The 28,000-nt window shown below is 43.7% G+C and overlaps 2 protein-coding genes across 9 annotated transcripts; one reads left to right on the top strand and one right to left on the bottom strand.

Annotated features, from left to right (window-relative positions):
- Position 1: 1 nt before the first annotated feature.
- Positions 2–9,322, bottom strand: TXNL4B (thioredoxin like 4B). 7 transcript variants are annotated; one of them, XM_077132902.1, is made up of 5 exons: positions 8,797–9,322; positions 8,594–8,665; positions 6,098–6,266; positions 4,567–4,718; positions 2–1,435 (listed from the first exon to the last, which is right to left on the bottom strand). In XM_077132902.1, exons 3-5 carry the CDS (start codon positions 6,227–6,229, stop codon positions 1,270–1,272), a joined length of 450 nt encoding a protein of 149 aa, XP_076989017.1. In that variant the 5' UTR covers positions 6,230–6,266; positions 8,594–8,665; positions 8,797–9,322; the 3' UTR covers positions 2–1,269. The 7 variants fall into 7 exon arrangements, with proteins under 7 accessions (XP_076989017.1, XP_076989016.1, XP_076989020.1 ...); XM_077132901.1 differs by having other exon boundaries at positions 8,801–9,322; XM_077132905.1 differs by having other exon boundaries at positions 9,007–9,322.
- Positions 9,176–27,483, top strand: DHX38 (DEAH-box helicase 38). Of its 2 annotated transcripts, XM_077132898.1 has the most exons (28): positions 9,176–9,490; positions 11,480–11,821; positions 12,185–12,372; positions 12,812–12,826; positions 13,023–13,127; positions 13,668–13,815; positions 13,973–14,091; positions 14,254–14,330; positions 14,819–14,974; positions 15,473–15,634; positions 15,831–15,938; positions 16,283–16,395; positions 17,586–17,723; positions 18,112–18,298; positions 18,455–18,640; positions 18,983–19,123; positions 19,512–19,622; positions 19,716–19,832; positions 20,066–20,173; positions 20,595–20,707; positions 21,451–21,659; positions 21,760–21,914; positions 23,393–23,548; positions 23,644–23,778; positions 23,979–24,104; positions 24,631–24,726; positions 26,197–26,318; positions 26,959–27,483. In XM_077132898.1, the coding sequence occupies exons 2-28, from the start codon at positions 11,499–11,501 to the stop codon at positions 27,041–27,043; spliced, it is 3,699 nt and encodes a 1,232-aa protein (XP_076989013.1). In that variant the 5' UTR covers positions 9,176–9,490; positions 11,480–11,498; the 3' UTR covers positions 27,044–27,483. The 2 variants fall into 2 exon arrangements, with proteins under 2 accessions (XP_076989013.1, XP_076989014.1); XM_077132899.1 differs by lacking the exon at positions 12,812–12,826 and having other exon boundaries at positions 9,177–9,490.
- The last annotated feature ends 517 nt before the right edge of the window (positions 27,484–28,000 follow it).

Here is a 28,000-nt window from a genome sequence, read left to right as displayed (position 1 = left end):
ATAGTAGAAAGAGTTTTGTTTTATTCCTGTAAGTGGCTCTCTCCTTTTATCAGGAAGGACACGAAAGCACCCAGCAGTCTTCCCCCTATGCTGTTAGCCAGAACCAGGTCTCCTGGCCACCCCACAGTGCAGGAGAGGTGGGGAAAGGAGGCACCTGGTAAAGGAATGGACTTGCAGTGATAGTGCCGCCCTGAACAGAACTGGACTTCTGCCATCAAGAGGGTCGATAGCTGTCAAGTAGGTTGCAAATTGCTTGATCCACTGCACTCAGGCTCTGCATTCATTCTCTCTTCCTGTAAGGTCAGTACCAGTAACCCTTGTGAGGTTCTGAGAGGAGCAGTAATTTGTCCAAGTAACAGCATGTTGTGCTAGAACAAGAATTCTTCATACTTTCTTAAAAATTCTTCATTAAAACAGGCAAATAAGGACAGTTTGAATAATTCTGACGTCTCTTTTTGGTCTGAAGCCCTTGAAATACAATTTTCTGCCTTAGGACTGACTTTCTGTCCTAGGACTGTCTCTCTGGGGAGAGTACCCAGAGAGTACCCAACTACCCTACTTACGGAAGAGTGGTTGAGTTTTTGCTTGGCTCGAGTTGGATGCTAGATGGTGAAGGTTTAAAGTTCTCAAGTTTTTGGGCAATTTAATAACATAAAACCTAGTAAAATGAGTAAACCAGGACAATGTTTTAAAAGTCTGAGCCAGAAAGGCTCCAAAATAAAACACATGAGCTTGCTATCAGTAGAGAATTATTTATTCCAAGAGAAACTAGGGAAATAAGGACTGAAATAGCAAAGCAGGAATATATGAGTGCAGGAATGGGCAACAGACGTGTGTGTGTGTGTGTGTGCACGCACACACGTGTGCATGCAGCTAGGGTAGAAAGTATGTTTGCTTTTATGGGAACTGACTTCCCATTTTAAGTGTGTATCAAATAAACATGATTAAATCAAACTGTACTAGCTAATGTTTTGGAGGATTCTGTATTATCTCAAGGAGTAAAGAAAAGCATAATACAAAGAAATTTAAAAAACTGCTCTGGGGAAATGTCACACTATCAACTTGGCTGCTCGGAGGTTTGCAGGGAGTGGAACTGAAGGGTACCCAGACTGTCAGTCTTCTACTCAGGGCGGGTGTTTTATCTATGTCAAACCTCTTCTCTGCTGGAGCACTCAATACATTTCTAAGAACTTGAGAAAAATAGCACTGCTGGATTCTGGTACTGTTTCAAGATGTGCCTGTCTCTTCAACTTTGACAGCAGTTATGTACTAAATGTCTTGATAGAGAAGGTCATATTTGGGAATATTCTTGGGATCAATAGGACTTTGGACAATAAGTTTTCCCCTCATTGCTCCTCGATAGATTACTTCAATCAAATCTATGAAGTCTTGCTTGGTTTTGAAACTTCCCACAAACTTGGTGTGATCTGGAGACCTAGACATCAGAAAAGACAAACAACCTTTTCAGAACTTTGAATAATTATTTGCTGATGACTTTCATGATAAACAAAAGGGTAGTAGCTTTGCTATTTTCTTCTTGACAGGAAGACTTTAAACATAAAGCCCAGTGATGATTTTTCTATTTGTGATTATTGGGCCCAATTGGAATATATCAGGCACTAATGCCGGGAGCCACCGGGATAGGATGAAAGCTCTGTTCTGGGCAAAGCTTCTGCTTCTAAGATCTATTTAGTTGCTTCTTAAATCATTATCAAGTACAATTCACTGAGTGTTGGCATGGGCATGGTTTGTTTGTTGTTGCTGTTTTTTTCTGGTTTGGCACTGTGCAAAGTGCATTCAACTAATAACGGTCCCTTACACTTTTTTTTTTTTTAGCATATCAGAACATTATTTTAATCTACATTGATATGATATATTAAGGTTTATTTAGTTTCAGAAGTACATAAAATTCAAAATTCACATTTATACAGATTTTATCCAGTGTTGTGTTGATAAATGTTAACATTGGATTCTCTGGAAGAATCAGCCATTTATAGTTTTGCTACTTTCCATGGTGTAAAGACTCTTGTCATGGCTGATGTCACTGAACACAAAGTTAGGAAAAATGCATACAATCAGTTCTCCTGAGCTTCCCTGAGCTCCCTCTAGGATATCTCTGTGTAATCCCCATGTTATAATGACACATAATTTACAATAATCAAATTTAATTTAACTTATATTTATTGAGTGGCGATTATGAACTACTTTTATTCAAGTTATTGGAGACATCTTCCTAACTATGTATTGCATTCAGTAAACCATATTATAAACAGATGTGCTATCATCTAGGCTTTGTTGTTCCATTTATAGAGCACGTGCAGAGAAGATTTAGTATAATTTTTAAGGGCCCTAGGATTTTTGGAATGGTAAATGAGCATTGACTTCAACTTAAAGTCACCAGCTATCTTAGACCCTACAAACGAATCAGCCTGTCCTTTGAAGCTTTAAAGCCAGAAAATGACTTCTCCTCCTAGCTAAGAAAGTCCTAGGTGGCATCTTCTTCCAATACAAGGCTGTTTTATCTACATTGAAAATCTGTTGTTTAGTGTAGCCACCTTCATCAATGATCTTAGCTAGATCTTCTGGACAACTTGTTGCAGCTTCTACATCAGAATTTGCTGCTTCACCGTGCACCTTCTTTTAAGGAAAGATAGCTTATTTCTTTAAACCTCATAAACCAACCTGTGCAAGCTTCAGAGTTTTCTTCTGCAGCTTCTTCACCTCTCTGTCTTCATAGAATTGAAGAGAGTTAGGGCCTTATTCTGGATTAGGATTTGACTGAAAGGAATCTTTTGGCTGGTTTCATCTTCTATCCAGACTATTAAAACATTCACCACATCAGCAATAAGGCTGTTTCCCTTTTTTATCATTTGTGTATTCTCTGGGGTAGTGCTTTTAATTTCCTTTGCATTCAAAGGATGCAAAGGCTAACTGGTGCAAAAGGTCTAGCTTTCAGTCTATCTCATCTTTTGACATGCCTTCCTCACTAAGCTTAATCATTTCTAGCTTTCGGTTAAGTGAGAGATGTGTATGACTCTTCCTTTCACTTAAACACTTAGAGGCCATTGTAACATTATTAATAAGCCTAATTTCAATATTGTTGTGTCTCAGGGAACAGGGAGGCCCAAAGAGAGGGAGAGAGACAGGGGAACGGCCAGTCATTGGAGCAGTGAGAACACACAGCCTTTATTGCTTATGTTCACTATCTCATATGGGGGTGGTTTGTGGCTCCCCAAAACAATTACAATAGTAATATCAAAGATAAATGATCACAGATCACCATAACAGATATAATAATAATGAAAAAGTTTGAAATATTGAAGGAATTACCAAAATGTGACACAGAAACATGAAGTGAGCACAAGCTGTTGGAAAAATGGCGCCAACAGACTTCTTCAATACAGGGTTGCCACAAACTGACGATTTGTAAAAAATGCAAAGTCTGTGAGATGCAATAAAGCAAAGTGTAATAAAACGAGGTATATCTGTACATTCAATAATCAATACTGATATATCAGGATGCTGACTGGATGGAGTGGAAGGCATTAAAGAGGACTTCGTGTTACTTATCCTTCACAGGTTTTGTTGAAGAAATATGACTTCAAAATTCTTCTGAGTGGCAAAAGACAGTGACTTAACAAGAAAGTGAAGCATGTCTTAGTTAGCTGGAAGGAATACTTATCTTATAAATGCAAACTTCCAGTAGTCCCAAAAGTTTAAGAAAAATCACATTAAAACAATTAAATTCCTAATAAAAAATTAAAAAAAACTATTCTATATTTCTGTGATGATTAAGTTCATATGTCAAACTTGGCAAGATTATGGTGTCCAATTGTTTGGTCAAGCAAACACTGGCCTCAATGACACCGTGAGGTTATTTTGTGGATTTAAATAATCAGTCAGTCGATTACATCTATGGCTGATTATATCTTTAATAACCAAAGGACACTGCCTTTAGCAATGAGAGATGTCTCATTGAATCTACCGTAAGCCTTAAAAGGAGAACTGATTGGCGGTACAATGGTGGCTCAATGGCAGAATTCTCGCCTGCCATACCAGAGATTCGGGTTTGATTCCCGGTGCCTGTCCATGCCAAAAGAAAAAAAACCAAAAATATCCAAAACAAACAAAAAAGAGAACTAATGATTTCAGCTGTTAGAAGAAAGAATTTTCTTCTCTTCTTCAGCCAGCCAGCTTCTCCTGAAGAATTTACTGAAAACCTTCAGTGGAGTTGCCAGCTTGCAGTGTGCCTTATGGAGTCTATATTTGCTAACCTTTCCAGCCACAACATGTAAATATCATAATATACATTTTTTATTTTTTTCTTTCTTTCAAGAATGGTGCTTCATAACCTGTACTATTCTTTTACACTTAAATAGATGAAAATTTGCAAATGATGCCCAAAACTCTCATTTTGCATGGAACTTTAGCAAGAAAAATTACAGTACATCAATTGAGGAAAGAGAACCAATTCAAGATTCAGAGCCAATGCCACCTGCACGAGTTACTGAAACTGCCTGAAGGAGACTTTTAGGATTGTAATAAATGCATGTCAACGTAACTTACCCATAATCCACTTTCATATGCTGCCCATTGAAAAAAAATACAGTAGATGGAATATAACTAATGTCAAAATACTGTGTATAAACTGGAGTTTGGTCCACATCTACCAGGTATATAGTTGCCATTTTACTCAAGTCAGGAGAGGTCTTGGAAAGCTGTGAATGCAGACAGAGATGTAGGTTACAATATGTGAGATAGCTAATGTTTCTTCTTTGAAGCTTTTTACTAGAATAGGAAGTTTTATTTGAAAAAAATTCCTGGAAAGAGTCTAGTCCTTTTGGGATACACACTGTGCTACACTAGACAGAGTGTAGCCTTACATTCAGAGTCTGAATAACTGCTGACAAGGTTATGAGAGGGCTCTGGGTAAAACTATATGAATATATCTCCTCCTTCCATTTATTTATTTTCCCATTTCTGACTGTTTTTATAAAAATAATCCGTATTCACTTGAAAAAAATCAAAACAACTCAGAAATATGTACAACAGATACTAAAGTCTCCAAAATCTCTTTCCTTCTAATCCCCTCAGAAATGATAATTATAATAATAGCAAATATTTACATGGCACAACTTTGGGTTCACTGTTCTAAGTACTTTACATTTGTTAATTCATTTAATCCTTACAGCATTCCTATGAGATATGCACTATTATACTCCCCATTTTGTAGACGAGGACAGTAAAGCACAAGAGGTAAACACCTCCCCCAAGGTCACACAGTCAGGATGCAGTAGGCCTGGGATTTGAACTCAGGCACCCTGTGTTCAGAGTCTGTGTCCCTGACTTGTATGCTATTCCCTCTTCCTCTCAGTTGGTCTCTGTTGTTACCAGGTTAACATATCATATGCTTATTTTTAATCAAAGTAATGAGGATTTTAATATTCAGGCCACATTGTTGATGAGAGCAACAGAAATGGTGGGAAGAAGTCTTAGTCCAGGATGAAGGCTCTCTCTATGATAAATGGTGACAAGAATAAACCTAATGTGTCCCATACTCTCCCTCCCTACTCATCAGAGCACGAGCCTGTGTCATGAAATCAGAGATCTTCACCAGGCACATACTGGAGGCAGCACACTACAAAAACTTATCTGCAGCCAGAGAAAACTAAGTTCAAATCCCAGCTCTGCACTTTAGTGGTTTGTGCCTGTGGGAAGCTACTTGACCTGCCTGGTGGTAGTTTCTTCCATGCAGAAAATTGGGCTAAAATAACTCCATTGTTGTGAGACTGAATAAGATAATGTTCATAGATGCTTGATAATAGTGTTTTCTGTTCTTCCACTGCCTGGCCAGTAAAACCAAACTTTGACAGCAGCTGATGGCAAAGGACAGCCAGGACAGATTCAGCACGATCACAGATTTGGGGGTTCACCTCAGTTCAGGGTCAAGCCCATGGTCAACTCTTTGTGAAAGTGTGCTAGTGAATGAACAGTCATAGCCCTGGGCCCTGCCTGCTCCATTCATGCACTTTGTAGATGCTGAAGTGAGAATGCATGGATTTTTAATTAAAACCATTTATTTAAAAAATTTACTTACAATATCGTCTAGTTGCAGGCAGACAGGATCCTCATCTCTCCCAAACCTGAGAACCAATACCTTCTCTGCAGTACTTTTTATTGCCTGGTCTACTTCTTTTTTGCTAGTCAGCTTGGGCAATAAGAAGCTCATCTTGAAATAATCCAAATACAAATCTTCACTGTTAATTCTGAAATTAAATCACAGTGTTTAAAGACAGTTTAGATTAAGTACATGAAACTAAAATTAGTTTAGTTTTTTTGGTAGGTAATATATTCACATAGTTTAAAATGAAACAATATAGAAAGGTCTCCTGTGCCTAGTTCCATTGAACTGTTTCTTCCCCTCACACCACGTAACTACTCGCATTAGTTTCTCATGTATCCTCCAGAGTTTTGTTATACATTCGTAAGAAAATAAAAATATGTATTCCTATTTTTCTCCCTTTTTTTACCCCAAAGTTAGCCTATTTGTTAGAGTCAGTGTTCCAGAAGAAAACAGATGGCTTCTACCTCCAAATTTGATCATCTGAAGAGAGTTTAAGTAAACAACAAGATACAGTGCAGTACTCTGGGGCTAGTAATAGCAGGGCACTCTCCCTACTCCTAGGCCTGCAGAGGCCATGGGAGGGATAATTACCAATACCAGGTAGTGAAGAGAACTGAATGGAGAGGGCCACTGTATAGGATGTCAGCTTGCATTAAGGAGATGTAGTCACTCTCTTCCCTCTGTACAGTGTCCTGCTAGGGCTCCCATTGGCTGACTCCAACTGGAACTAGAGGGCAGGAGAGTTGGGGAGGCATGCCAGCCTCCCAGATCACAGAGAAGTCTAGAGAAGGAGGACTGGATATAGAGGGACAAATGGAGGATGGCTAGTGCACACACTACTCATTATGCAAGTCAGAGTTCTCTAACGAAACAGAACTGACAGGAGCTATCTGTAAATATTATGAAATTCTTATAAAACTTGTTCAATTGACCATGGAAATGCATAAGCCCAAATTCCATAGAATAGGCTGTAAGCTAGGAATTTCAACAAATGTGTTTGATGAATTCCCCAGAAGAAGGAGACTCTGATGAATTATCCTGGAGAAGCTGGCTGGCTGAAGGAAAGATGTAAATTCTCTAACTACTGAAATCATTATTTCTTTTAAAGGCTTCAATTGATTGGATGAGATATCTCACTTTGTTGAAGTCAGTCTCCTCAGTTGATTGTAGATATAATCAGCCATAAATGCAATCAACTTAGTAATGAATTAAGTCCACGAAATGTCCTCACATTAATCAGGCCAGTGCCTGCTTAACCCAACAGCCCCACACTATCATCTTGCCAAGTTGACATGTAAACCTAACCTTCACACCCACTCTTAGGCTCTTTGCATTTTTTACCTTACCTATAAAAACCTTCCCCTATCTCTACATAGAAAACTCCCTCATTCTTTGTCACAACCACATACTATTTAATGTATGTACCAAAATTTTCAATTCAGTCCTTGATTAATGGACATTTGTATTATCATTATTCCTGGTTTAAAGATTCTTGGTGAATACCTTACCACCCAAATGGGTGAAGACACCCCTCCACCTATTCCATCTTAACAACCACTCTTGATTAAATCACATCAAGATCACATCAAGATGTGACTCCCTAAGTCATATCTCCAGGGAGATGTTCTAATTACAGTTTCAAACATACAATACTGAATAGGGATTAGAAGAAATGGCTGCTTTTACAAAATGGGATTGGGATTAAAACATGGCTTTTCTAGGGTACATAAATCATTTCAAACCAGCACATAGGTGCACATAGAAACTGGCAAACAATCAAGAGCGTATGTGAAAACCACCATTAAATAAACAAAATACTGAGGTGAAAGGACGTAATCTATCCCTCTCAATTTTCAGACTAGTTTGCTTATAGTTACATGTTTAGCTACTAGAATAAAGACTAGATCCAGGCCACTAAATTTCTATGCAGTTCTCCTACTTTTACTCTTGGAAAAAAATTCATTTTTGAGAAACATTTTGTGGGTGCAGGGACAGGCATTTATAATCCCTGCTGGAATGTAGAAAGGCAAAACCTTTCTGAAATGAAAGCTGAAGTACTTTTTTCCATTTCCTAAGAAATTAATTAATTCTTAGGAAATAACCAGACATAAAGATTTATGTACAAAGGATATTCATTGCATTTATAAGGTGAACACCTGGAAATGGCCATCAATTGGGGATTGGTAGGATAAATGATAATACAGTCCTGCAATGTGCTATCACAAAGCCGCTAAATATAGTTAAAGATGAACATTTAGAAACTGAAAAATTCTCTATATTGCCAAAGAAAAAAGTTAGAAAACAGTTTATAAAGCGTGATCCCAATTTTATATAAAACCTAACTATAATGTAGTTAAGTTATATATGTATATAACTACATGTATATAGTATGTGTATACAGTATATAACTACTATATATAACGTAGACTATTACATTATATACATGGAAAAACAACTGGAAATAAATACCTCTATACATCATCAGTGGTGATCTCTGCGTGTGGACAGATGGGTGACTTTCATGTACTTCGGGGGGTGCCTCTGTATTTTCCAAATATTCCACAATAAACATGTATCAGGAGAAAAAGATCCAAAACACTATTTTTTAAACGTCTATGGTTGAGCTACTCCTGATAGGAGAAGACACCTGCCAGGGACGACCATGGCCATACCTACTTTGCCTGTACAAGTCACCTTCCTCTCTTCCACTTCAGGGTTGTCACAAACGCCACCCTTTCTAGAAAGAGCCGAGATGCGGGTGGCGTCCCTTTTTTCGGCCCCAAGCCGGGCAGCGACTCAAATACAAGAAAACCCTCAGGGACTGATGCCTACCAATACTGGGGACCACCCTGGCGGGGAGGAAGCGTAAAAAGAAAACCCACGGGTACTGCAGACGAACCCGCGGCAGCTGGTCCGGAAGGCCCAAAACGCAGGAGAGGTTATTCTAGTCACTGCCCAGAGTGACCGGAAACCTAGAGCCACTTCCGCCCTTACTAAATGTGACTTTCCCTCTCCACCCCCGCCCCAACACCCTCAGCCTAGAGGCGGGGTCTCGCCTCTTAGGCTAAGCGTGATTGGCTCGCGAGGTGGGCCCGGAAGTGCTTTTATTAGCGCTCTAGGAGAGGTCACTTTAGCCTTGAGACCCTGGACGTGTTCGGTTCCTGTCTTGGATCCAGGAACCGGCGTTTTCCGGCCTGCTCTCTATGGTATCTTCGGGCACCTAGAGGGTCCACGCTAGGTATCATGGGACAAGGATGGCCGCGTTCAAGGTGCGGATTTTGGCTCTCTGAGGTCGCCTGAGGAAGGGTGGCGTTGCCAGCGCCCCAGAATCTGCGACAGAAGGGCCCTGAGAGTTGTGCTCGTGCGGTGAGTGTCCCTTCTTCCTTTCTGACCTGTCCTTGCCAGTTACCGGCGGCTCCAGGTGGCGAATATCGGTCCTTTGCCTAGGTCCGGGCTCTAGCTTAGAAAGTTTCTCTTTCCGCCACTGTCACCCAACTTGCTTTACTCACCTCAGCGATGTTGCACTCTCACCGAAGTCCTGGGATGCTGCCCGTCGTTGCCCTGCACCCTTCCTTAGGCTTTCGCATAGCCTACTCCCAGAGTACCAGGCCGAGTAGGGTTCCTTGTGTTCCCTCTTCTCCCAAAGAGTGGTCTCTTACCCAGGCGATCTGGTGGGTGATCTCTGCTAAAATGTCAGCTCCAAGAAGGAGGGGATTTTTTGCCTGTTTTGTTCTGTTCTATCCCTATTGACTAGAACAGTGATTGACTCAAATAATCACTAGCTCAGTGATATTCATCGGCGCAATGAATAAACGTTGAATTAGTAAATCCAGTTTCGTCACTGTTTTTCTTGTACCTTTTGTGGCTTCTTTGCCGTCGGTGCTCCAAAATCTAGGTCCTTGATTATTTGTTCTCAGCAGCTAGTTAATTCCTCGCTGTCAGACACTTTGTCTTTGCTGCTGGTAACCTTGCTTGCTGTCTCTAGAAATATATGGCTTTCTGTTCTCCTGTGATACGTTTAAATTCATTCATTCATGAATGAATGAGCATTTATTTTGCTTGGCACTGGCAAAATGCTAGTCTCTCATTTGCAGACTAACATTCTATGGTTATGTTTCCTAGTTCAGACTGTGGCTGAGTTGAGCCTGTATTGCTCTACTTTCCTGTTTGGATCTCCTCACATGTGTACAGATATGTAGATCCCCTTTCTGTTCTGATGGCATTTTTCACAATGCAGCTCTTGTGTCTGACTCCATATCATGTGCCCAGTGTGTTGGCAGTGTTGTGTTATAGGGCTGTTCTTGTTTGTTAGAGCTTGGCAAAAATTTTGGGTTCTGGTAGCACCCTGTGCCTCCACAGTTCCAGTGTTTTACTGACTTGTTGGAATGACAGGCTTGTTCAAGCAGTCATAACAGGTGTACATTTACAAGTGGGTCTGTGTAGTGAGAGGTAAAGAGAAATTTGTTATTATTGAGGGACAGAAAGTCTCACAATCACTTAAAGAAAATACTTTTCAGAAACCCATTTCCTAACTTAGTGTTTCTTATCAATGTTTTTGGTGAACATGTATTGTTATTGTACAGGTTTTGACTGTTAGGTGGTAATCTGTTTCTCTAAAATACAGCTGGTCCAAAAAATGTCCTAGAACGTTGATGAAATGGTTGATAGCCTCATACCCCAATATCTGTACTCTGTTTTATCTGCAGTTTAAAGGGAAGGAGGGTTAGAAGAACACAGAAGACACGTGTAAAAAATTTGTGAGGGAACCAATTAATATCTAGGAGTATGGTAAATAAAATAATGTAACAACTACATTCATGTAACTCTTTATGATTATGGAGATCTCTTACATATACTTTCTTGTTTGATCTTCACAATAATTCCACGCATTAGATAAAGCAAAAATTATTTCTGTTTTACAGATATAGAAACTATGGATAATCAAAGATTAAGTTATTTATTTGCTTACAGTCATGCAGGTAGAAAGGGTCAAGGGCATGGACTCTTCTAATTTAGGTTTTCTGATTTCAAATCTGGCGGTATTTCTCCTTCACTGCCTTTAAAGATACCGTTATGCTCTAGTAAGAGTCTCTTTATGAAGTTTGTTCTTGCCTGTCTGATACTCTCTTGGATCTTGGTTTATCGTTGGGGTATCTATTTTTGGTGTGTGTTGGGGTGGGACTAAGTGACTAAATCTTGGCAAGAGGTAGCTAAAGAAATCTTGGTCTGGGAGTGGGGTGTGGTCATTGTTAACTCCCTAAATAACCTATATTACCTATAGTTATTCTGCAATATGGAAGAACCAAGCCTTTTCCCCTTTTATTTCTCAGAACAAATAATATGTCTTCCTTGCAGACAACCCCCAGAGTCTGTAATGGAGGATACCAGTGAGGATCCCACGATCCATCGACTGGAAGGGACTGATCTGGACTCTCAGGTTGGAGGTCTTATCTGCAAGACTAAAAGTGCGGCTAGTGAACAGCATGTCTTCAAGGCCCCAGCTCCCCGCCCTTCATTGCTGGGACTAGACTTGTTGGCCTCCCTGAAACGGAGAGAGCGAGAGGAGAAGGATGATGGGGAGGACAAGAAGAAGTCTAGAATTTCTTCCTACAAGGACTGGGAAGAGAGCAAGGATGAACAGAGGGATGCTGAGGAGGAGGGCAGTGACCAGGCTGGCCGAAGTAGCCGAAAAGACAGGTAAAGGCTTTATGATGGGTTAACCTAGAGGGAATGAAAATGGAGACTGGAAAATAACAATCAGTATGTATCTCTGTTTTCTTGTTGGACATTTAAACTTTCAGATTTTATTATGATTTTGTAATGTGAGATTAGGTAGGAACTGGTATTTTCTTCATATTTCTGGGGACCTTTCAAAGGTGACTAAAGAGTAGAGGATGGAGGTTAGAAATATTTTGAGTTGCTGCTGTATATAAGCCTGTTGTACCAGGAAGATGAAGTGAAATAGGACAGGTCACTTGTTTGGCATAGCCAAGAATTTCTTTTGGGGCAAAATTTCTCTCCTGTAGAATGTCCCTTTACCAGTTACCCTCCCTGTTTCAGGCATTATCGTTCTGCCCGAGTGGAGACGCCATCCCATCCTGGTGGCGTGAGTGAAGAGTTTTGGGAACGCAGTCGGCAGAGAGAGCGGGAGCGGCGGGAACATGGTGTCTATGCCTCTTCCAAAGAAGACAAGGATCGGAAGAAAGAGAAATCACGGGATCGAGACTATGACCGCAAGAGAGACAGAGGTAAACTGTCCAGCTTAATTCCTTTTGCCCAGTGAACATTCAGTAAATGTGTCAGCCTTTTTTTTGTTGGACTTTTCATGACACCTGGTAATTAGGAAGCCCTATTTGCATGACACCAGCCTGATTGGTTTTGAGCCAGTCAGGATCGGCTATAGCAGGCAGTTTAAGAAAAAGAGTTGTTGCTGGCAACGTACCTGCTTTACTTGAGCATGTAGTTGTTATTTTATTATAAAAACTGGTGATAAAGGTGATAATGGATAATACGAAGAGAGAGAACCTTGCTCAGGAGCAAAGCTAGACGTAAAATCCAACTCTGGCTTTGTTCAGTATTGTTTAAGTTGTAAACTTGTAACTATTAAAGATGTAACTTATAAACTTGTAACGATTAAAAACTAATTCAGTATAGACTTGTAACTATTCTTTTTTTGAATTCTTGCAGGAAAAAACTGTTACTGTGAGTTTGAAACTTTCTAGCCAGTAACTATTTTTTCCCCTTGAAAGAATGGGAATATGTGAGTTTCAGGAACCCATGGATCGCATTAGACAGTGCAGGTTGTACCTGTGAGTGAGTGGGATGGCCTGCCCTTTCTTTAGGATGTGAGTTAGGGCGGGATGCATGTTTTCTGAACACTGCATGTGACTCTTCACAGATGAGCGGGATAGAAGTAGGCACAGCAGCAGATCAGAGCGAGATGCAGGGTCAGAGCGCAGCAGCAGAAGAAACGAGCCAGAGAGCCCACGACATCGACCCAAAGGTAGGATGAGCTATTTGCAGATGGTGGATTGTGGGGATCCAAGTATATAAAAGGTAGAGTGAGCAAATCCTATTCTCAGTGGGATTGCTGTGGGCAGTGAGTTAAAATGCTCAGTTTTCCCATGAACCTCTTGAAATGCTTGATTCTGGGTCCAATGGGCACCAAGACCTCTCTGTTGAGAAGGATGTGCTTCCTTCAGGCCAGTTTGCTGAGTGACCAGATTCCCAAATGGCAGAAAGAGTGATGACCTAGGGACTGGAGATGAATTTAATAAAAATAATTATCTATTCCGGAGGGATATATTTGCAGAGATAAATTGAACATTCCTCAAAATGTCATTATGACCATAGAATGAAAACTCTTCTATTAATATTTAGAAATCTGTTAAAACTGTCAAACTGTACTATCCATTACAAATAGGATTCAAGATTTATAAATAATAAAATAAATAATTTGGGGAATTGACTTTTGGCTGATTGTTCTAGAAGCATGTCTTGGTTAAATTAGATGTTTCCTGTGGATGTATCTTTTGTGGTCCAGATGCAGCAACCCCTTCAAGGTCTACCTGGGAGGAAGAGGACAGTGGCTGTGGCAGCTCAAGGCGCTCACAGTGGGAATCGCCCTCCCCTACGCCTTCCTACCGAGACTCAGAGCGTAGCCACCGGACTTCCACTCGAGATCGAGATAGGTGATTTTCTGGGCACAACAGCCCAGTTTCTCTGAATGGATAGCAAAGGATGGGTGTGATGAAGGCAGAGGAAACTGGGCTGGAGAGTAGATGGTGGCTGGGGGAGAATGTCTCAGCCTAGTGACTGGTTAGTGATGCTGGCTATACCATTTCCCAGGTCTGTGAGGAGCAAGTATTCAGATGACACACCTTTGCCAACCCCATCCTACAAATACAATGAGTGGGCAGATGATAGAAGACACCTGGGGTCTACCCCACGTCTGTCCAGGGGCCGAGGTAACTTGTTGTGGGAGAAGGAGGCAGGAAATCAGGATCACTGATCCTGGTGAGGCTGAGCAAATGCTGTGCTTGTCAAGTTGTATGGCTTTACAGGTCTCTTCTTGGTCCCTGGGGAGAGCTGGGATCATGTGGGCTGACCTGCTACATACTTTTCTTTAGGAAGGCGTGAGGATGGTGAAGAAGGAATTTCATTTGACACAGAAGAGGAGCGGCAGCAATGGGAAGATGACCAGAGGGTAAAGGCTTTACACCTTTGAGGGGTTGAGTAAGAGGGTGGAAGGAAGGCTTAGACATAGGCCATGGCTGACACTCCAGTGGAACTTGATTTTGATGAGGGTCATCAGCACTGGCCTCAGTGGATTCAGAGCTAATGAGGTCTGACAAGGGGCAGAGAAACAGTGTGCTCTTTTCCCAGGCACAGACTCCACTAAGGCAAACTTCTCTAATGAAATTAAGTGGGTTTAACTTTTCTTTTCCTGTGTTGCTGCCACCATGTGGTAAATCTAAAAAGCGCCAGCCTGATGGACTGCTGTTTCAAGTCAGGTGGTGACACCAGCATTCTTTTGATGGCTTCCATTGAAGCAGGAGACCTCCCCTCTATCCCCAAAACAGTTGCTCCATAGCACTGGTGACTTCTACCAAACCTCTCTTCCCCTTCTGGCCATGTCTCGTGCATCAACTCAGTCTGTCCTTTGTTTTTTTCTCTTTGTCTCATGCCCTGCAGCAAGCTGACCGGGACTGGTACATGATGGATGAGGGATATGACGAGTTCCACAACCCTCTGGCTTACTCTTCCGAGGACTATGTGAGGAGGCGAGAACAGCATTTGCATAAACAAAAGCAGAAGCGCATTTCTGCTCAGAGGAGACAGATCAATGAGGTAGGGTCGCCTACTAGTTGGAGTGGATTCAGAGCTGGAGTTGGAGGCATGTGGAAGAAGCAGTGGTTCCCATCAAAGCAGAGAATGTCTCCCCATTGCCGAGAGGCCATGTGGGGAGAGGTAGAGGAGGTGTGGGCATTCAGCCTTCTCTGTTTTACGTTACTTTCCTGAGGGGTGGCAGGAATTAATACAGTGGGCCCTGGCACTGTGGTCTGTATTCTTTGCATCTCTGATATTAATGTTAGGACTTAATAAGTGGGGTTAGGGACTGTCACCGTTTGTATGTCTATCTGCAGGTTCCGACTGTGATGTAAAGTTCCACTTCTTGGCATAAATTACTGTTGGTATTTTGGGATCAGCAACTCTTTAAGGAGCTACAGGGTAGAGAAGGCTGTGACATCTCTGTGGCTGCCATGGCCTGTCAGGACTTGCCTGTCATCTGTCAGGACGACCTTTCATTTGTCGTTCCTGAGTGTGGTTCCTGTTGTGTCTGCACAGGATAATGAGCGCTGGGAGACTAACCGTATGCTTACCAGTGGGGTGGTTCACCGGCTAGAGGTGGATGAAGACTTTGAGGAGGATAACGCAGCCAAGGTGCACCTAATGGTGCACAATTTGGTGCCTCCCTTCCTGGATGGGCGCATTGTCTTCACAAAGCAGGTGAGTTCCATTGTGGCCAGAGAGAAGGAAGCTCAAAATGACCAGAAAGAAGGAGAAAGAAAGAAATGGAAAGAATAGCTCCCTCTCACTATGTAAGGTAGTGACCTCTTTCATTTAGTAGGGCTATTATGAAATGGATCTGCTTGATTATTTTAATGATCAATGGAAATTTCTCTTTTCCCTCAATCTCCCGCAGCCAGAACCTGTAATTCCAGTTAAGGATGCCACTTCTGACTTGGCCATTATTGCTCGAAAAGGCAGTCAAACAGTGCGGAAGCACAGGGAGCAAAAGGAACGTAAAAAGGTTGGTTTCTTGTCACTTGGGGCTGGAAGATCTATGCATATTTTCCTTCTTTTTTAAAACCTTGTAACTCCCAGATATGATTCCTGTCGGAAGTTAAGGGATGCTTAAGGGAGCAAGAAGCAGATTTAGGAGGACACCATTGAGGTCTTAGTTAAGGCAGCCGCAGGACCTGATGGTTTGGGAGCCTGAGACATGAGAATTGGAATGCATGGCTCAGTGTCACTCTTGCCTTATGGCACTATGCCTCCTTCTTAAAAAAGCCTGTTGTTAGATGGGATTGATTTTTTCATTGATCACATTTGTGTTACAGGATGGAGCTGATTAACTTTTGTTGCCTTTTATAGGCTCAGCACAAACACTGGGAACTGGCTGGGACCAAACTGGGCGATATAATGGGTGTCAAAAAAGAGGAGGAGCCAGATAAAGCACTGACAGAAGATGGGAAAGTGGATTACAGGTAGGAGCAAGGCCAGTGCCAGCAATAGGCTTTCCTTGAAGATAGGGGACTCATAAGCACAGTTGCAGGAGAATGGATAGAATTCATGGCTTGTGAATAAGAAAATGGTAGGTTTCCCTCTGAATCTTCTGGGCTTTTCAGATCCCTTCTTCCTGGTCTCTCTCTTTTACTGTCTTCAGCTTTTCCTTGGTATTAATCCTACTGTCACCACTGCCCCTACTGTGAGGAGACCACCTCTGTGCCAGGCAGTGTGGAACGCCTCACAGATATTCACTCATTGAATTCTCTCGACAGTCCTATCAGATAAGAACTATTATTGTTTCCGTTTGAGATCACCTAGCTAGTAAATTGGGTTGCAACTTCTCTGCTCATAGTGATGTTTAAGCAGATGAAATGTCTCAAAGGAGAAATCGTCTATGTTGATCTGCCTGTGTTTTGTCTCTAGTTAATTTAATCCCTAGGAATTAATTTTTAGGTATGACTAAGAGTGACTGGGTGAAATCAGAAATAGGAAGTTTGATAGAGCTGGAGGTAGGTCTGGCAAGGAAAAGGGCTGTGTAGAAGCCATCATTGGGGGTGTAGACTAGCTTAGCACTGCACTGCCATGTTTTTGCTATGTAGTAGGGAAAATTACATAGCATTTCTGGGTACATGTTTCAGATATTTGAGTGTTTTCATACTTCTTTGAAAATGTAGATTTATAGGCTGTGCTGTCTGGCCAAGAGTAGGGAGGAAGTTTGGTTGACCTAAATAGGAATGAGTTGCAACCATAATTCCTGAGAAGCACAGGGATGCTCTTTTCGCCATTTTAGAGTTGTGTTGAAATCGCCCGAGGATGTTCTGAACAAGTTAATAACCTGGTGATATCTGCTCTTCTGGTCAGACTCTTATTAGATCAGAAGATTTGCCCATTTGAGAACCTGTGACTCCTTTGATCCATACTTAGCTCTGTTTGACCCTGGGATATAGAATATACTGTGGATGATGAATTTTTAGACAGCAGTTCCAGTCCCTTAGGTCCGAGAAGAGGAGAAACATCTCCAATTACCTGGCAGCTGTGGTGTCTCAGATTTATTGGTCCTTGTAGAAATATTTTTCCTTCCTGGGTATAAGAAGAAGGGCAATAACTCAATCAGGAAGGGAAATGGTAGGCAGTTGTTCAGGGAACTTAGGCTATTGTGTATTTTCAGGACAGAGCAGAAGTTTGCGGATCACATGAAGAAAAAGAGCGAAGCTAGCAGTGAATTTGCAAAAAAGAAGTCAATTCTGGAGCAGAGGCAGTACCTGCCGATCTTTGCAGTGCAACAGGAACTTCTCACTATTATCAGGTAATTTCTCCCTAGGCCTAGGAATCCCAGGATGGAGTCAGGTGTCTCCTCGTCTCCCATGTTTACTGGGTAGCACTTTTTCTTTTGTGTACTCCATCTCATGGGGAAGGGAAATCTCTCTATATTTTTCTCTGACCTGAGTGCCCTGGGTTAGATCACATAATGTGAGCAAGACTATATAATTTTCCTTTAGTGCAGTTGTTTAAAGCTCACCATGTTCTAGACATTTCAGATGGTATCTCAACATGAGGCTATTTTCTCAGTGAAATCCTTTACTTTAAGCAAGCTTGGTCTTTGGATAGTTACATGCGAAGAGGAGACAGCAGTCTTCTCAGAGGCTTGGATTTGTTCTTGCACTAATGAGCCCTTTTTCTTCTCTTCCTTGCAGAGATAATAGCATTGTGATTGTGGTTGGGGAGACAGGGAGTGGTAAGACCACTCAGTTGACCCAATATTTACATGAAGATGGCTACACTGACTATGGGATGATTGGGTGCACACAGCCACGGCGGGTGGCTGCCATGTCTGTGGCCAAGAGAGTCAGTGAGGAGATGGGTGGAAGCCTTGGTGAGGAGGTGAGTGAGCATGAGAGGTGGGCCGTGTAATTAATTCCCTGAAAACTTCATCCATTGGTGCTGGAATATATGAGCTGCTAATCCTGGACCTTAGCACAGGTGTGCTAGTGGCGATCTGGTGGACACAGCTTCTGAGCCAGCTCTCTGACCTTCCAGGTGGGTTATGCCATCCGCTTCGAAGACTGCACTTCAGAAAACACCCTGATCAAGTACATGACTGATGGGATCCTCCTCCGAGAGTCTCTGCGGGAAGCTGACCTGGATCACTACAGTGCCATCATCATGGACGAAGCCCACGAGCGCTCGCTCAACACTGACGTGCTCTTTGGGCTGCTCCGGGAGGTGAGGACTGTGGATCTGGTCCCTCTGTGCCCCAGTAGTTAATGGCCAAGGAGCTCCCAATGGCTGGGTCTTGTTTGGGGAAGATGAAGGGGTTTCTGACAGGGTTGGGTTTCCCCTGAGGCCTCCGGGTTGCCAGATTTACTTTGTTCTTGATCAGCTGAGTCACTCATGGTGCTCTTTTGGCTGTGGCTCCATCTGTTCAGTCTTCAGCGCTGTTATCAATCTAATAGGCCAGGCCATCAGCTTTGATTTCTGTTTTATTTGGGAGTATTGCTAAAGAGTCTTGCGGGAGGAAGCTTGGAGTCCCAAACTTACAGGGAAGCCACTGACTTCTTCTCTTAGGTAGTAGCTCGGCGCTCAGATCTGAAACTCATCGTCACATCAGCCACCATGGATGCAGAGAAATTTGCTGCCTTCTTTGGAAATGTTCCCATCTTCCACATCCCTGGTCGTACCTTCCCTGTTGATATTCTCTTCAGCAAGGTACTGAGCAAGGTTTCCATTTTTTGAACTGGATCTGACCTTTGATGAGAAGCCTTTCTGAGAGTGTGGGGTAGGGTACTGAGTTGGGGAGAGTTGTGGGGCAGATGGGCAGCCCACAGCTCCAGACACAGGAGGACAAGAAGTTGTGCTGTGGAGAGGTTTCGTATTTTTGTTTCTTTGGAGCTGAAGTATGAGCCTCAGGGAAGCACTGGGACTTCTTTCAGGGTCTGTACAGTCAGTGTCCCCCCATGCATAGGTGTGGCAGCCTGGGAAGTTAGCAGCTCTAGCCTTAGACCAACAGCTGGCTGCTGGGTCCCCAGAAGGATGCCTGGCCTGTATTTCTGAGACACATCCCTCTTTGATGGGTGTGACCTTGCTTGTGTTTCAGACCCCACAGGAGGATTATGTGGAGGCTGCTGTGAAGCAGTCCTTGCAGGTACACCTGTCAGGGGCCCCAGGGGACATCCTCATCTTCATGCCCGGTCAGGAGGACATTGAGGTGTGTGCCTGGTCACTGCCATGCTGAGTGAGTATATCCTTTGGACCAGAGTTTGGGGTTCTGGTGTCTGACAGCTCTACTCTATGCTTTCAGGTGACCTCAGATCAGATTGTGGAACATCTGGAGGAACTGGAGAATGCTCCTGCCCTGGCCGTGCTGCCCATCTACTCCCAGCTGCCTTCTGACCTCCAGGCCAAAATCTTCCAAAAGGTGCAACAGCAAGAACCTTGGTCCTGGGTCCTGTCTTTGTGTCTTCCTCCCTTTCCCCCCAAAGGAGGGCAAGAAAGACTGCCTCTTACCCAGCCTCCCAGGGAGAAGCAGAAAGGATGTTACTTTTCTGGCAGGGGGTGGGGCAGGAGTTGGGTTCTCTCCCTGCTTTTGGAGTTTTTTCTAATCTGAGGGACTAACAGCCTTCCCTCCCTGCACATGCCATTCTGCCGTAGGCTCCCGATGGTGTTCGAAAGTGTATCGTTGCCACCAACATTGCTGAGACATCTCTGACTGTTGACGGCATTATGTTTGTTATCGATTCTGGTTATTGCAAATTAAAGGTAAGAGAAGACACAGGAAGTGGGACCCTGAATCTTCACCCAAAGCTAACTCACCTTAGGGTTGGAAAGTCAGATCCTAGGTTATCGCCCGGGAATGAGGGGTGCACATGGGAGTATTGCTGTGTTGTTTAGTAGGCTAACGTTTATTATATGCTTATATTGCCATGTGCTTTATTCATTTAATAATTTAAATAACTCAATAGAGATCACAGAGCTGGCATTTATGAGGACACTTCTTTAGGTGTTCATGAGGGAATTTCTTGAGGTTCCTGGCTCTAAAAGGATGACTGGCCTGTGTGACTAAAACACTTCCTGCTGTGATGTGTTACAACCAGCATTTATCTTTTTTTTGCCTCAGGGCTGCCTCCCTTTCCCCCTCAGTCTGTTCTTAATCAGCTTTTTGCTGCCTGCATCCTCTTAGGTTTTCAACCCCAGGATTGGCATGGATGCTCTGCAAATCTACCCCATCAGCCAGGCCAATGCCAACCAGAGGTCAGGGCGAGCTGGCAGGACGGGCCCAGGTCAGTGTTTCAGGTAGGAGCTGTGAGTCAGCCTGCTCTCGGGGGCATTGCTGGGATTGCTGAGTATGGAGCTGGGTCTGTGTGTGTGGTAGCCCTGGTGCCTGGGGGTCAGTGGTGGGCTACCACTTGTCCACCTTTGTTGTATGCTACTAAGTAGGAGAAATAACTTTTCCAGGTAGCTTTGAGGTCTGAACAGGCAGTGAATCTTAGGCAGCCCTATGTTGAATGATCCTGCAGTGGAAGACCAATAATTTCAACATGCTTCCCTTTAGAGTATAAATCTGAACAGATGACAGCATTGATTCTTTTTCAGTTCTTCCATTCTTTTCTTTCTTTTGTTGTTCTGATTTTTAAAAATAAAGTATTCATTATAGAAACTCAGGAAATACGGAATACAAAGAAGAAAATAAAACCCAGCCATCATTCTAGTTCCTAGGTTCATTGGTTCCCAGAATGAAGTAAGCATGTATGAGGCTCCAGCAGAAGAATTGAATTGGCAGAACTGAGATTTGAATGGGTTGAAATTTGTAACTAAAAAGGAAAGTGGGAGATGGGGGGAAGAAATGAGAAATTCTCCTCCCCATCCACAGCATTTCCACCGTGCCCACTGTCCTGGGTTGGCATATTGTGGAATCTGAAATAGTGTTGCTCTTCAGCCACGGTGATCCTGGTGTAGGCAGCCGGGCTTGCTTAAGAGGCTTGGCAGGGCAGGTACTTGGCAGTAGGTGCAGCAGAATTTGGGTCTCTCCCTGGCAGGCTCTACACCCAGAGTGCCTACAAGAACGAGCTCCTGACCACCACAGTGCCCGAGATCCAGAGGACCAATCTGGCCAATGTGGTGCTGCTGCTCAAGTCCCTGGGGGTGCAGGACCTGCTGCAGTTCCACTTCATGGACCCGCCCCCAGAGGACAACATGCTCAACTCCATGTACCAGCTCTGGATCCTTGGAGCCTTGGACAACACAGGTGACATTCAGGAAGCCCAGCAGTGGCTCCAGCACTAGGGCTTTCCTTGTGTTTCCCACACTGTTCCCATGCAGTATCTGAATCTGCTCATCTCTTCTAGGTGGTCTGACCTCTACTGGGCGGCTGATGGTCGAGTTCCCACTGGATCCAGCCCTGTCTAAGATGCTCATTGTGTCCTGTGACATGGGCTGCAGCTCAGAGATCCTGCTTATTGTCTCCATGCTCTCCGTCCCGGCCATTTTCTACAGGCCCAAGGTGGTGGACAGTCTCTAGTTTTTCTCCCTTTCTAAGTGCCCCAGGTGGAATTTTGCCTTAGGGAAAGACTAGAGAGGGGGTTAGTTTTTATATTATTAAAATGGAAAGGAGGGGCAGGAATCACAGTTTTCAAAGAGTGAGTTTTCTGTTTTCTTTTAAGCAGGTTGGGGTAGAGGTAAGGATGGGCCTGCAGCAGTGGTTCTTGTCTTGGGTGGTAATGCCCTCTAGGGAGTGTTTTGGAAACATGCAAGAGGTTTTAACTTTTTTTTTTTCCAGTCGTGGTAAAATACGGGTATTAGTTCTTAGCTGCTAAAACAAGTATTCAGTGGGTTGGCTTAAAACAGGAATTTGTTGGCTTATGGTTCAGAGGCTAGAATAGAAAGCTTGCTTCCCCTGGGGTCAGTATCTTCTGGCGGCCAGCAATCTTTGGGGATCCTTGGCTTTTCTATCCCATGGCAATGCACGTAGTGGTGTCTTCTCCTTTCTCTACTGTATTCTTTTTTCAGTTTCTGGCTGTTCCCTGTGGCTTCTTCCATGTTCAGTTTCCTTTGCTTATAAGGCAGCCGTATCATATTAAGGTCCACCCTCATTCAGCTTGGGCACATCTTAACTGATAACATCTTCAGAGGTCCTATTTACAAATGGATTCACACCTAGGGCCAGGGGTTGGGACCCAAATGTCCCTTTCCTTTTGTGGGAACATGATTCAATCCCCAGATAAAATTTACTATTGTAAGTTGTATGATTCAGTGGCATTAAATGCATTCACAATATTGTGCAGCCATCACCACTGTCTCATTCCGGGGCTTCTCTATCACTCCAAAAAGAAACCCATTAGCCATTAGCAATCACCCCCAATCTTCCTTCCCTTCAGCCTCTAATCTGTTTTCTGTCTTTGTGTATTTGCCTTTTCTGGACATTCCCTATAAATAGAATAATGAAATATTTGTCTTTTTGTGTCTGGCTTCTTTCAGTTAGCACCATGTTTTTGAGATTCCTCCATGTTGCAGCCTGTTTTCTCTGTAGCCGGTATTCATTCCTCTGTATGACTAAATAATACTGTTGTTATTTGATGTACCATATTCTTCTTTTTCACTCATCTGTTGATAATTCTTTGGATTGTTTTCACCTTTTGGCTATTGTGAATAATGCTGCTGTGAACATGTGTGTATAAATTTTTGTTTGAACATCTGTTTTCAACACTTCTGGATGTATATGTAAGAATTCCTGGGAATTGCTGAATAATATAATTCCAAGAGCACTTTTTATTTTCTAGTATCGTTATGCCTGAGCCCTAACGTTTTAGAATAAATATTTTATTATACATTATTTTCATTTCCCTTATATCATTGGGGCAATATATAAAAGTGTTCGAAGTTCTGTGTGTGGATAGATGATAGTGTGAGACCCTCTGGGATATTCTTATTGGTCTGGACCTCCTCTGTGCTAGAGTAAAGATCCATTTTTTTCCTTCCTAGGGCCGAGAGGAGGAGAGTGATCAAATCCGGGAGAAGTTTGCTGTCCCTGAGAGTGATCATTTGACTTACCTTAATGTCTACCTGCAGTGGAAAAACAACAATTACTCCACTATCTGGTGTAACGATCATTTCATCCATGCGAAGGCCATGCGGAAGGTGGGGGCTGTAGCCTAGTGAGCAGGATGTCTGGGCAGGGGCGGGAGGTGAGTGGAAAGGGGGCTCCATCCTTACCACCCTGTTTCCTACTCTAGGTCCGGGAGGTGCGGGCTCAGCTTAAGGACATTATGGTGCAGCAGCGGATGAGCCTGGCCTCGTGTGGCACTGACTGGGACATAGTCAGGAAGTGTATCTGTGCTGCTTATTTCCACCAGGCTGCCAAGCTCAAGGTGAGCCCAAGGATGCCAGGAGGAGGTATGATCCCTCTGGTCTGATACGTGAATGAAGGGGAAGTTCTTCCTTTTCATACACAATTCTGCAGATCTGGGCTTCCCCCCAAGGCCTTTGTTGAGGCAGTTTTATGGGAGGGGATAGCTGCCCAATGAGCAGCATTTTTCTGACATGGCTGCCTGTTGTGTTCCCTGTCTAGGGGATTGGGGAGTATGTGAACGTCCGGACAGGGATGCCTTGCCACCTTCACCCCACCAGCTCCCTCTTTGGAATGGGCTACACCCCGGACTACATAGTGTATCACGAATTGGTCATGACCACCAAGGTGAGGCTTTTCCAGGCCTGCTTGCAGGACATAGGACCTCTTTCTGGCTCAGGCTTTTGTAACCCTTCACTGTCTTCTGGTAGAGCTTTTAGCTTGGGAGACTTGAGGCCGCATTCCTTGCTTTGAGGGGAGTTTGAGACTGATACTCATTTGGGGATTTGGGGAAGCTTTATACAGATTTAGCCTCTAAGGTAAAGAACCCTGTGCTAGCAGGGTTATTATCTGCTTACTGCCTGGGATGAGCAACCCCTTCTGATGTCAGTAGAAGGTTGTTCTGAGGGGCTAGCCTTTTCTCTTGGCTGTTAGGGGGCATTTAAAAAATCTCAAGGTGGAGGAATTTAGATGGGAGAAAGGATTGAAAGTTCAGAATCTGGGGTGTTTCCTTGCCTGTTCCAGTCTCACAGGACTGGAGTTAGGGAGTAGGGACCCTTCCCACATAGCTCCTAATTGTGGAACCTCTCTGAGGAGGGTTGGCCCAATCACTGGTTCTCCCTTGACTGCTGCTTCTGTGCCCTTATGCATGCAGGAGTACATGCAGTGTGTGACCGCCGTGGATGGAGAGTGGCTGGCAGAGCTGGGCCCAATGTTCTACAGTGTGAAGCAGGCAGGCAAGTCGCGGCAGGTGAGGCACCTACACTTTCCCTGTGGGGTTCTGTGTGCCTTTGGGATCAGTGGTCTGCTCCATCTGGCACTGCAGATAGCCACCATCTGACCCGTCCTCATCCTTCTCTCCAAATGCAAAAGCTGGGAGCTAGCTAGGCTGGATTCATTGATTCCCTCCCCGACTTGGTCTGCCAGGTTTTTTTTTTTTTTTTTGAACTTATTACTATTGCAAAGTCCAAATATACATAAAAGTGGAGAAAACAATATAAATTCATCACCTAGCCTCTGTAACTAATTAACTTCCTGTCAGTTTTGTTTAGCTTATTGCCACCTCTTTCTACACACCCACATTTTTTTTATTTTAAAACATGCATCATATTATTTCACTTATAAATACTTGAGTGTGTGTCTCTAAGTAAAAGGAATTACCTTTTATTAGCACAACCTCCATGCTATTATCACAAAACATATTCCTTAATACTACCTAAGTCTCCTATTCTCAGATTTTCCCTTTTTTAAAATTTTTATTATTATTATTATTTTTCGCATGGGCAGGCACTGGGAATCAAACCCAGGTCTCTAGCATGGCAGGTGAGAACTCTGCCTGCTGAGCCACCATGGCCCACCTCCATTTATTTTATAGGTAACTTTTTATGATTGGTTTGCTTGAATTAGGATCCAGACCTTGCATTTGGTTGTTATGTATAACATCTTTTATTCTAGAACAGGCTCTTGTCCTACCCTTTCTCTAATGATACTGATTTATTGGAGAAACTAAATCATTTGTCCTGTAGAATATTCCATATTCTGTAGTTGGCCGATTGCTTCTTTAGTTGTTAACTTATACTTCTATCCCATGTACTTTCTGTAAACTAGTAATTGAGCTAAAGGTTTGATCAGATTCAGGTTCATTAGTTTCAGCAAGGATGCATATGTGTGATGCTGTGAACTTCCTGTTCGATACCATTAGGAGGCCCATAAAGTCTGGTGGTCCCACTTTTAAGGATGCAAATATTGGTCAGTGTCCCAGTGTATCTTCTTGGCTCCTCCATATACACTTTATCTCCTGCTCCAACTATTCAAGGTTAGAATGGTCATTAATGATCCTTGCTCAGATCTATTTGGAATTGCACGGTGTTGCTGGGTTTTCGCTTTGTTTTCCTCCCAAACCAAGCTAGTTCTACCCACAGCTGGGTCCATATACATCTGCCTCATGTCTGTCCTTTCCAGCCAGATGGGAATATGCTACATCTTCCCTATTTTCTAGTCCCTAGCACAGCTGTGAAGTAAAAAATAAATGGCAGGATTTACCGAATTGAGTGGCGTGCAGAGGTATGACTCAGGACCGAATCTTCCAGTTTTGATCCTGAATCAATGCAAAAAGCAGGCCTTGGCCTCAAAAGAAGAGGTGACCTGGGTGCTGAGGCAGGAAGCCCTGTGGGCCTGCTTCTGAGAGCTGAACTCACCCAGCAATCCTACCCTTCTCTAGGAAAACCGCCGCCGGGCCAAAGAGGAAGCCTCTGCCATGGAGGAGGAGATGGCGCTGGCCGAGGAGCAGCTGCGAGCCCGACGGCAGGAGCAGGAAAAGCGTAGCCCCCTAGGCAGTGTCAGGTGAACATTAGCCTCAGGATCCTGGCTGGGATGGTGCGGCTCTAGGAGGTTGCCAGAGACCATGCTATTGAGTAACCCTGGTGGGGTATGTGTTCAAGGCCAGGTGTGGGGTTGTGCTTAAGAGAAGTTGCATGTCTAGGGGGAGTGGGTAGCACAAGGTGATAATATGTGGAATACTGGGAGGAGAGCCAGGCACTGCTTAAAGGGGTTCAGACATCTGCAGCCCCTGGCCATTGTTTGTCATGTTGTGTCCAGGGCCTGAGGGGAATGGGGGGTAGGTTTTTCAGCTTCACTGACAAGCTAAGAGTTTGGAAACCACAGTGGAGAGGGGAGAAGAGAGCCTTGGCTGTGTCTCCTGTACGGAAAAGGAAGTATGTCTGGTGGGGTGGGGGAATACTGCCTCCATAGCTGGCCTAGAGGGTATGAAGGTGCTGCTGAAAACATTACAGTATTCTAGTGGATATTAGAATGCGGAGCTTCCTTTATTTTATTACGCTGCTCCCAACCAAAAATGGGGAAGGAAGAGGGAGTGGAAATGTGTTTAAGGATAAGATCACGGCCTCAGGCTACCCACCCTACTCTGCTTCCTGGGTTGGAGTGAGGAGCAAGTATTTCCTAACCGTTCTTCCTGTGGCTCCAGGTCTACGAAGATCTACACTCCAGGTCGGAAGGAGCAAGGGGAACCCATGACGCCTCGCCGCACCCCAGCCCGCTTTGGGCTATGAGTTGAGGCTGTCCCTGGGAGGAGATGGGAGCCAGGTGTTGAGTTGTGAGCCCTCTGGCTGGAGTGCCCCGAGCCTCTGAACAAAGCCCCTTCATCAGCATACTTTCATCTATCTGTGTACATCTGCTCATGGCCCTTGGGGAAGCTCCTGATGGGACCAGACTCTGCTACAGAGGAAGTAGGTGCAGGCTCTTGGAAGGGGCTGTGGCTGCTCTCTGGCCCACAGAGCAGCTGAGATGCTACCAGAGCAACAAGATGGCTCCAGACCCATTGGGTCGAAATGAACCATCCTGGGATGCTTGGTGTATAGATGACTTGGCCGTGACCATGTCTTTTTTAATCCTTGTGTAAAGCATCAAAGTAGACCTAGAGGGAATTAGGGAATTGTAATTTGGTTACAGTTCAGGATTTGGAAATAAATTTATTGTTTGTAAAATGTTATTGCATTTCTGACTGTTTCTTTTTCCCTCACTGCCCTAAATCATTCAGTTAATAGAGGAAGGGCAGGACCTCCAACCTGACTTTCCTTGGATGGCTATTCATAAGGCATTAGTTCTGCCCTTATTTCTGTTCTCCAGGCAGTGCCTCTTGGAGGAGAGAACACAGCTGATGGAAGGAAACTGAAGGATGGCCTGGGGTGCCAAGCACTGGGCAGGCCAAGCTGGGGTACTCGATGTTCCTCCATATAGGCAATAGAGGGTGGCCTCGGTGGCTTGGAAGTGGGAGGTGGTGAGCAGGAGCTCACTCTCCAGCCTTCAGTGATCCCCAGGGGCAGGGTGACTGCTTTAAAGAGGGCCAGTCTTGCTCAGAATGGCATAACATCCTACTCTCCAGGCATAAGGGCTGTGTATTTACTAAACAGTGTCTAATATTGCTTATTGATTTTCATGTAAATAATGAGCCCTTACACTGGATTTACTGGTCTTTTATCAAGCAACTTCTTTAAGTCTGCTGAGGT

Source organism: Tamandua tetradactyla, chromosome 16 (genome assembly GCF_023851605.1).
Source record: "Tamandua tetradactyla isolate mTamTet1 chromosome 16, mTamTet1.pri, whole genome shotgun sequence".
Taxonomy (NCBI): domain Eukaryota; kingdom Metazoa; phylum Chordata; class Mammalia; order Pilosa; family Myrmecophagidae; genus Tamandua; species Tamandua tetradactyla.
This window is presented reverse-complemented; position numbering and strand designations above follow the sequence as displayed.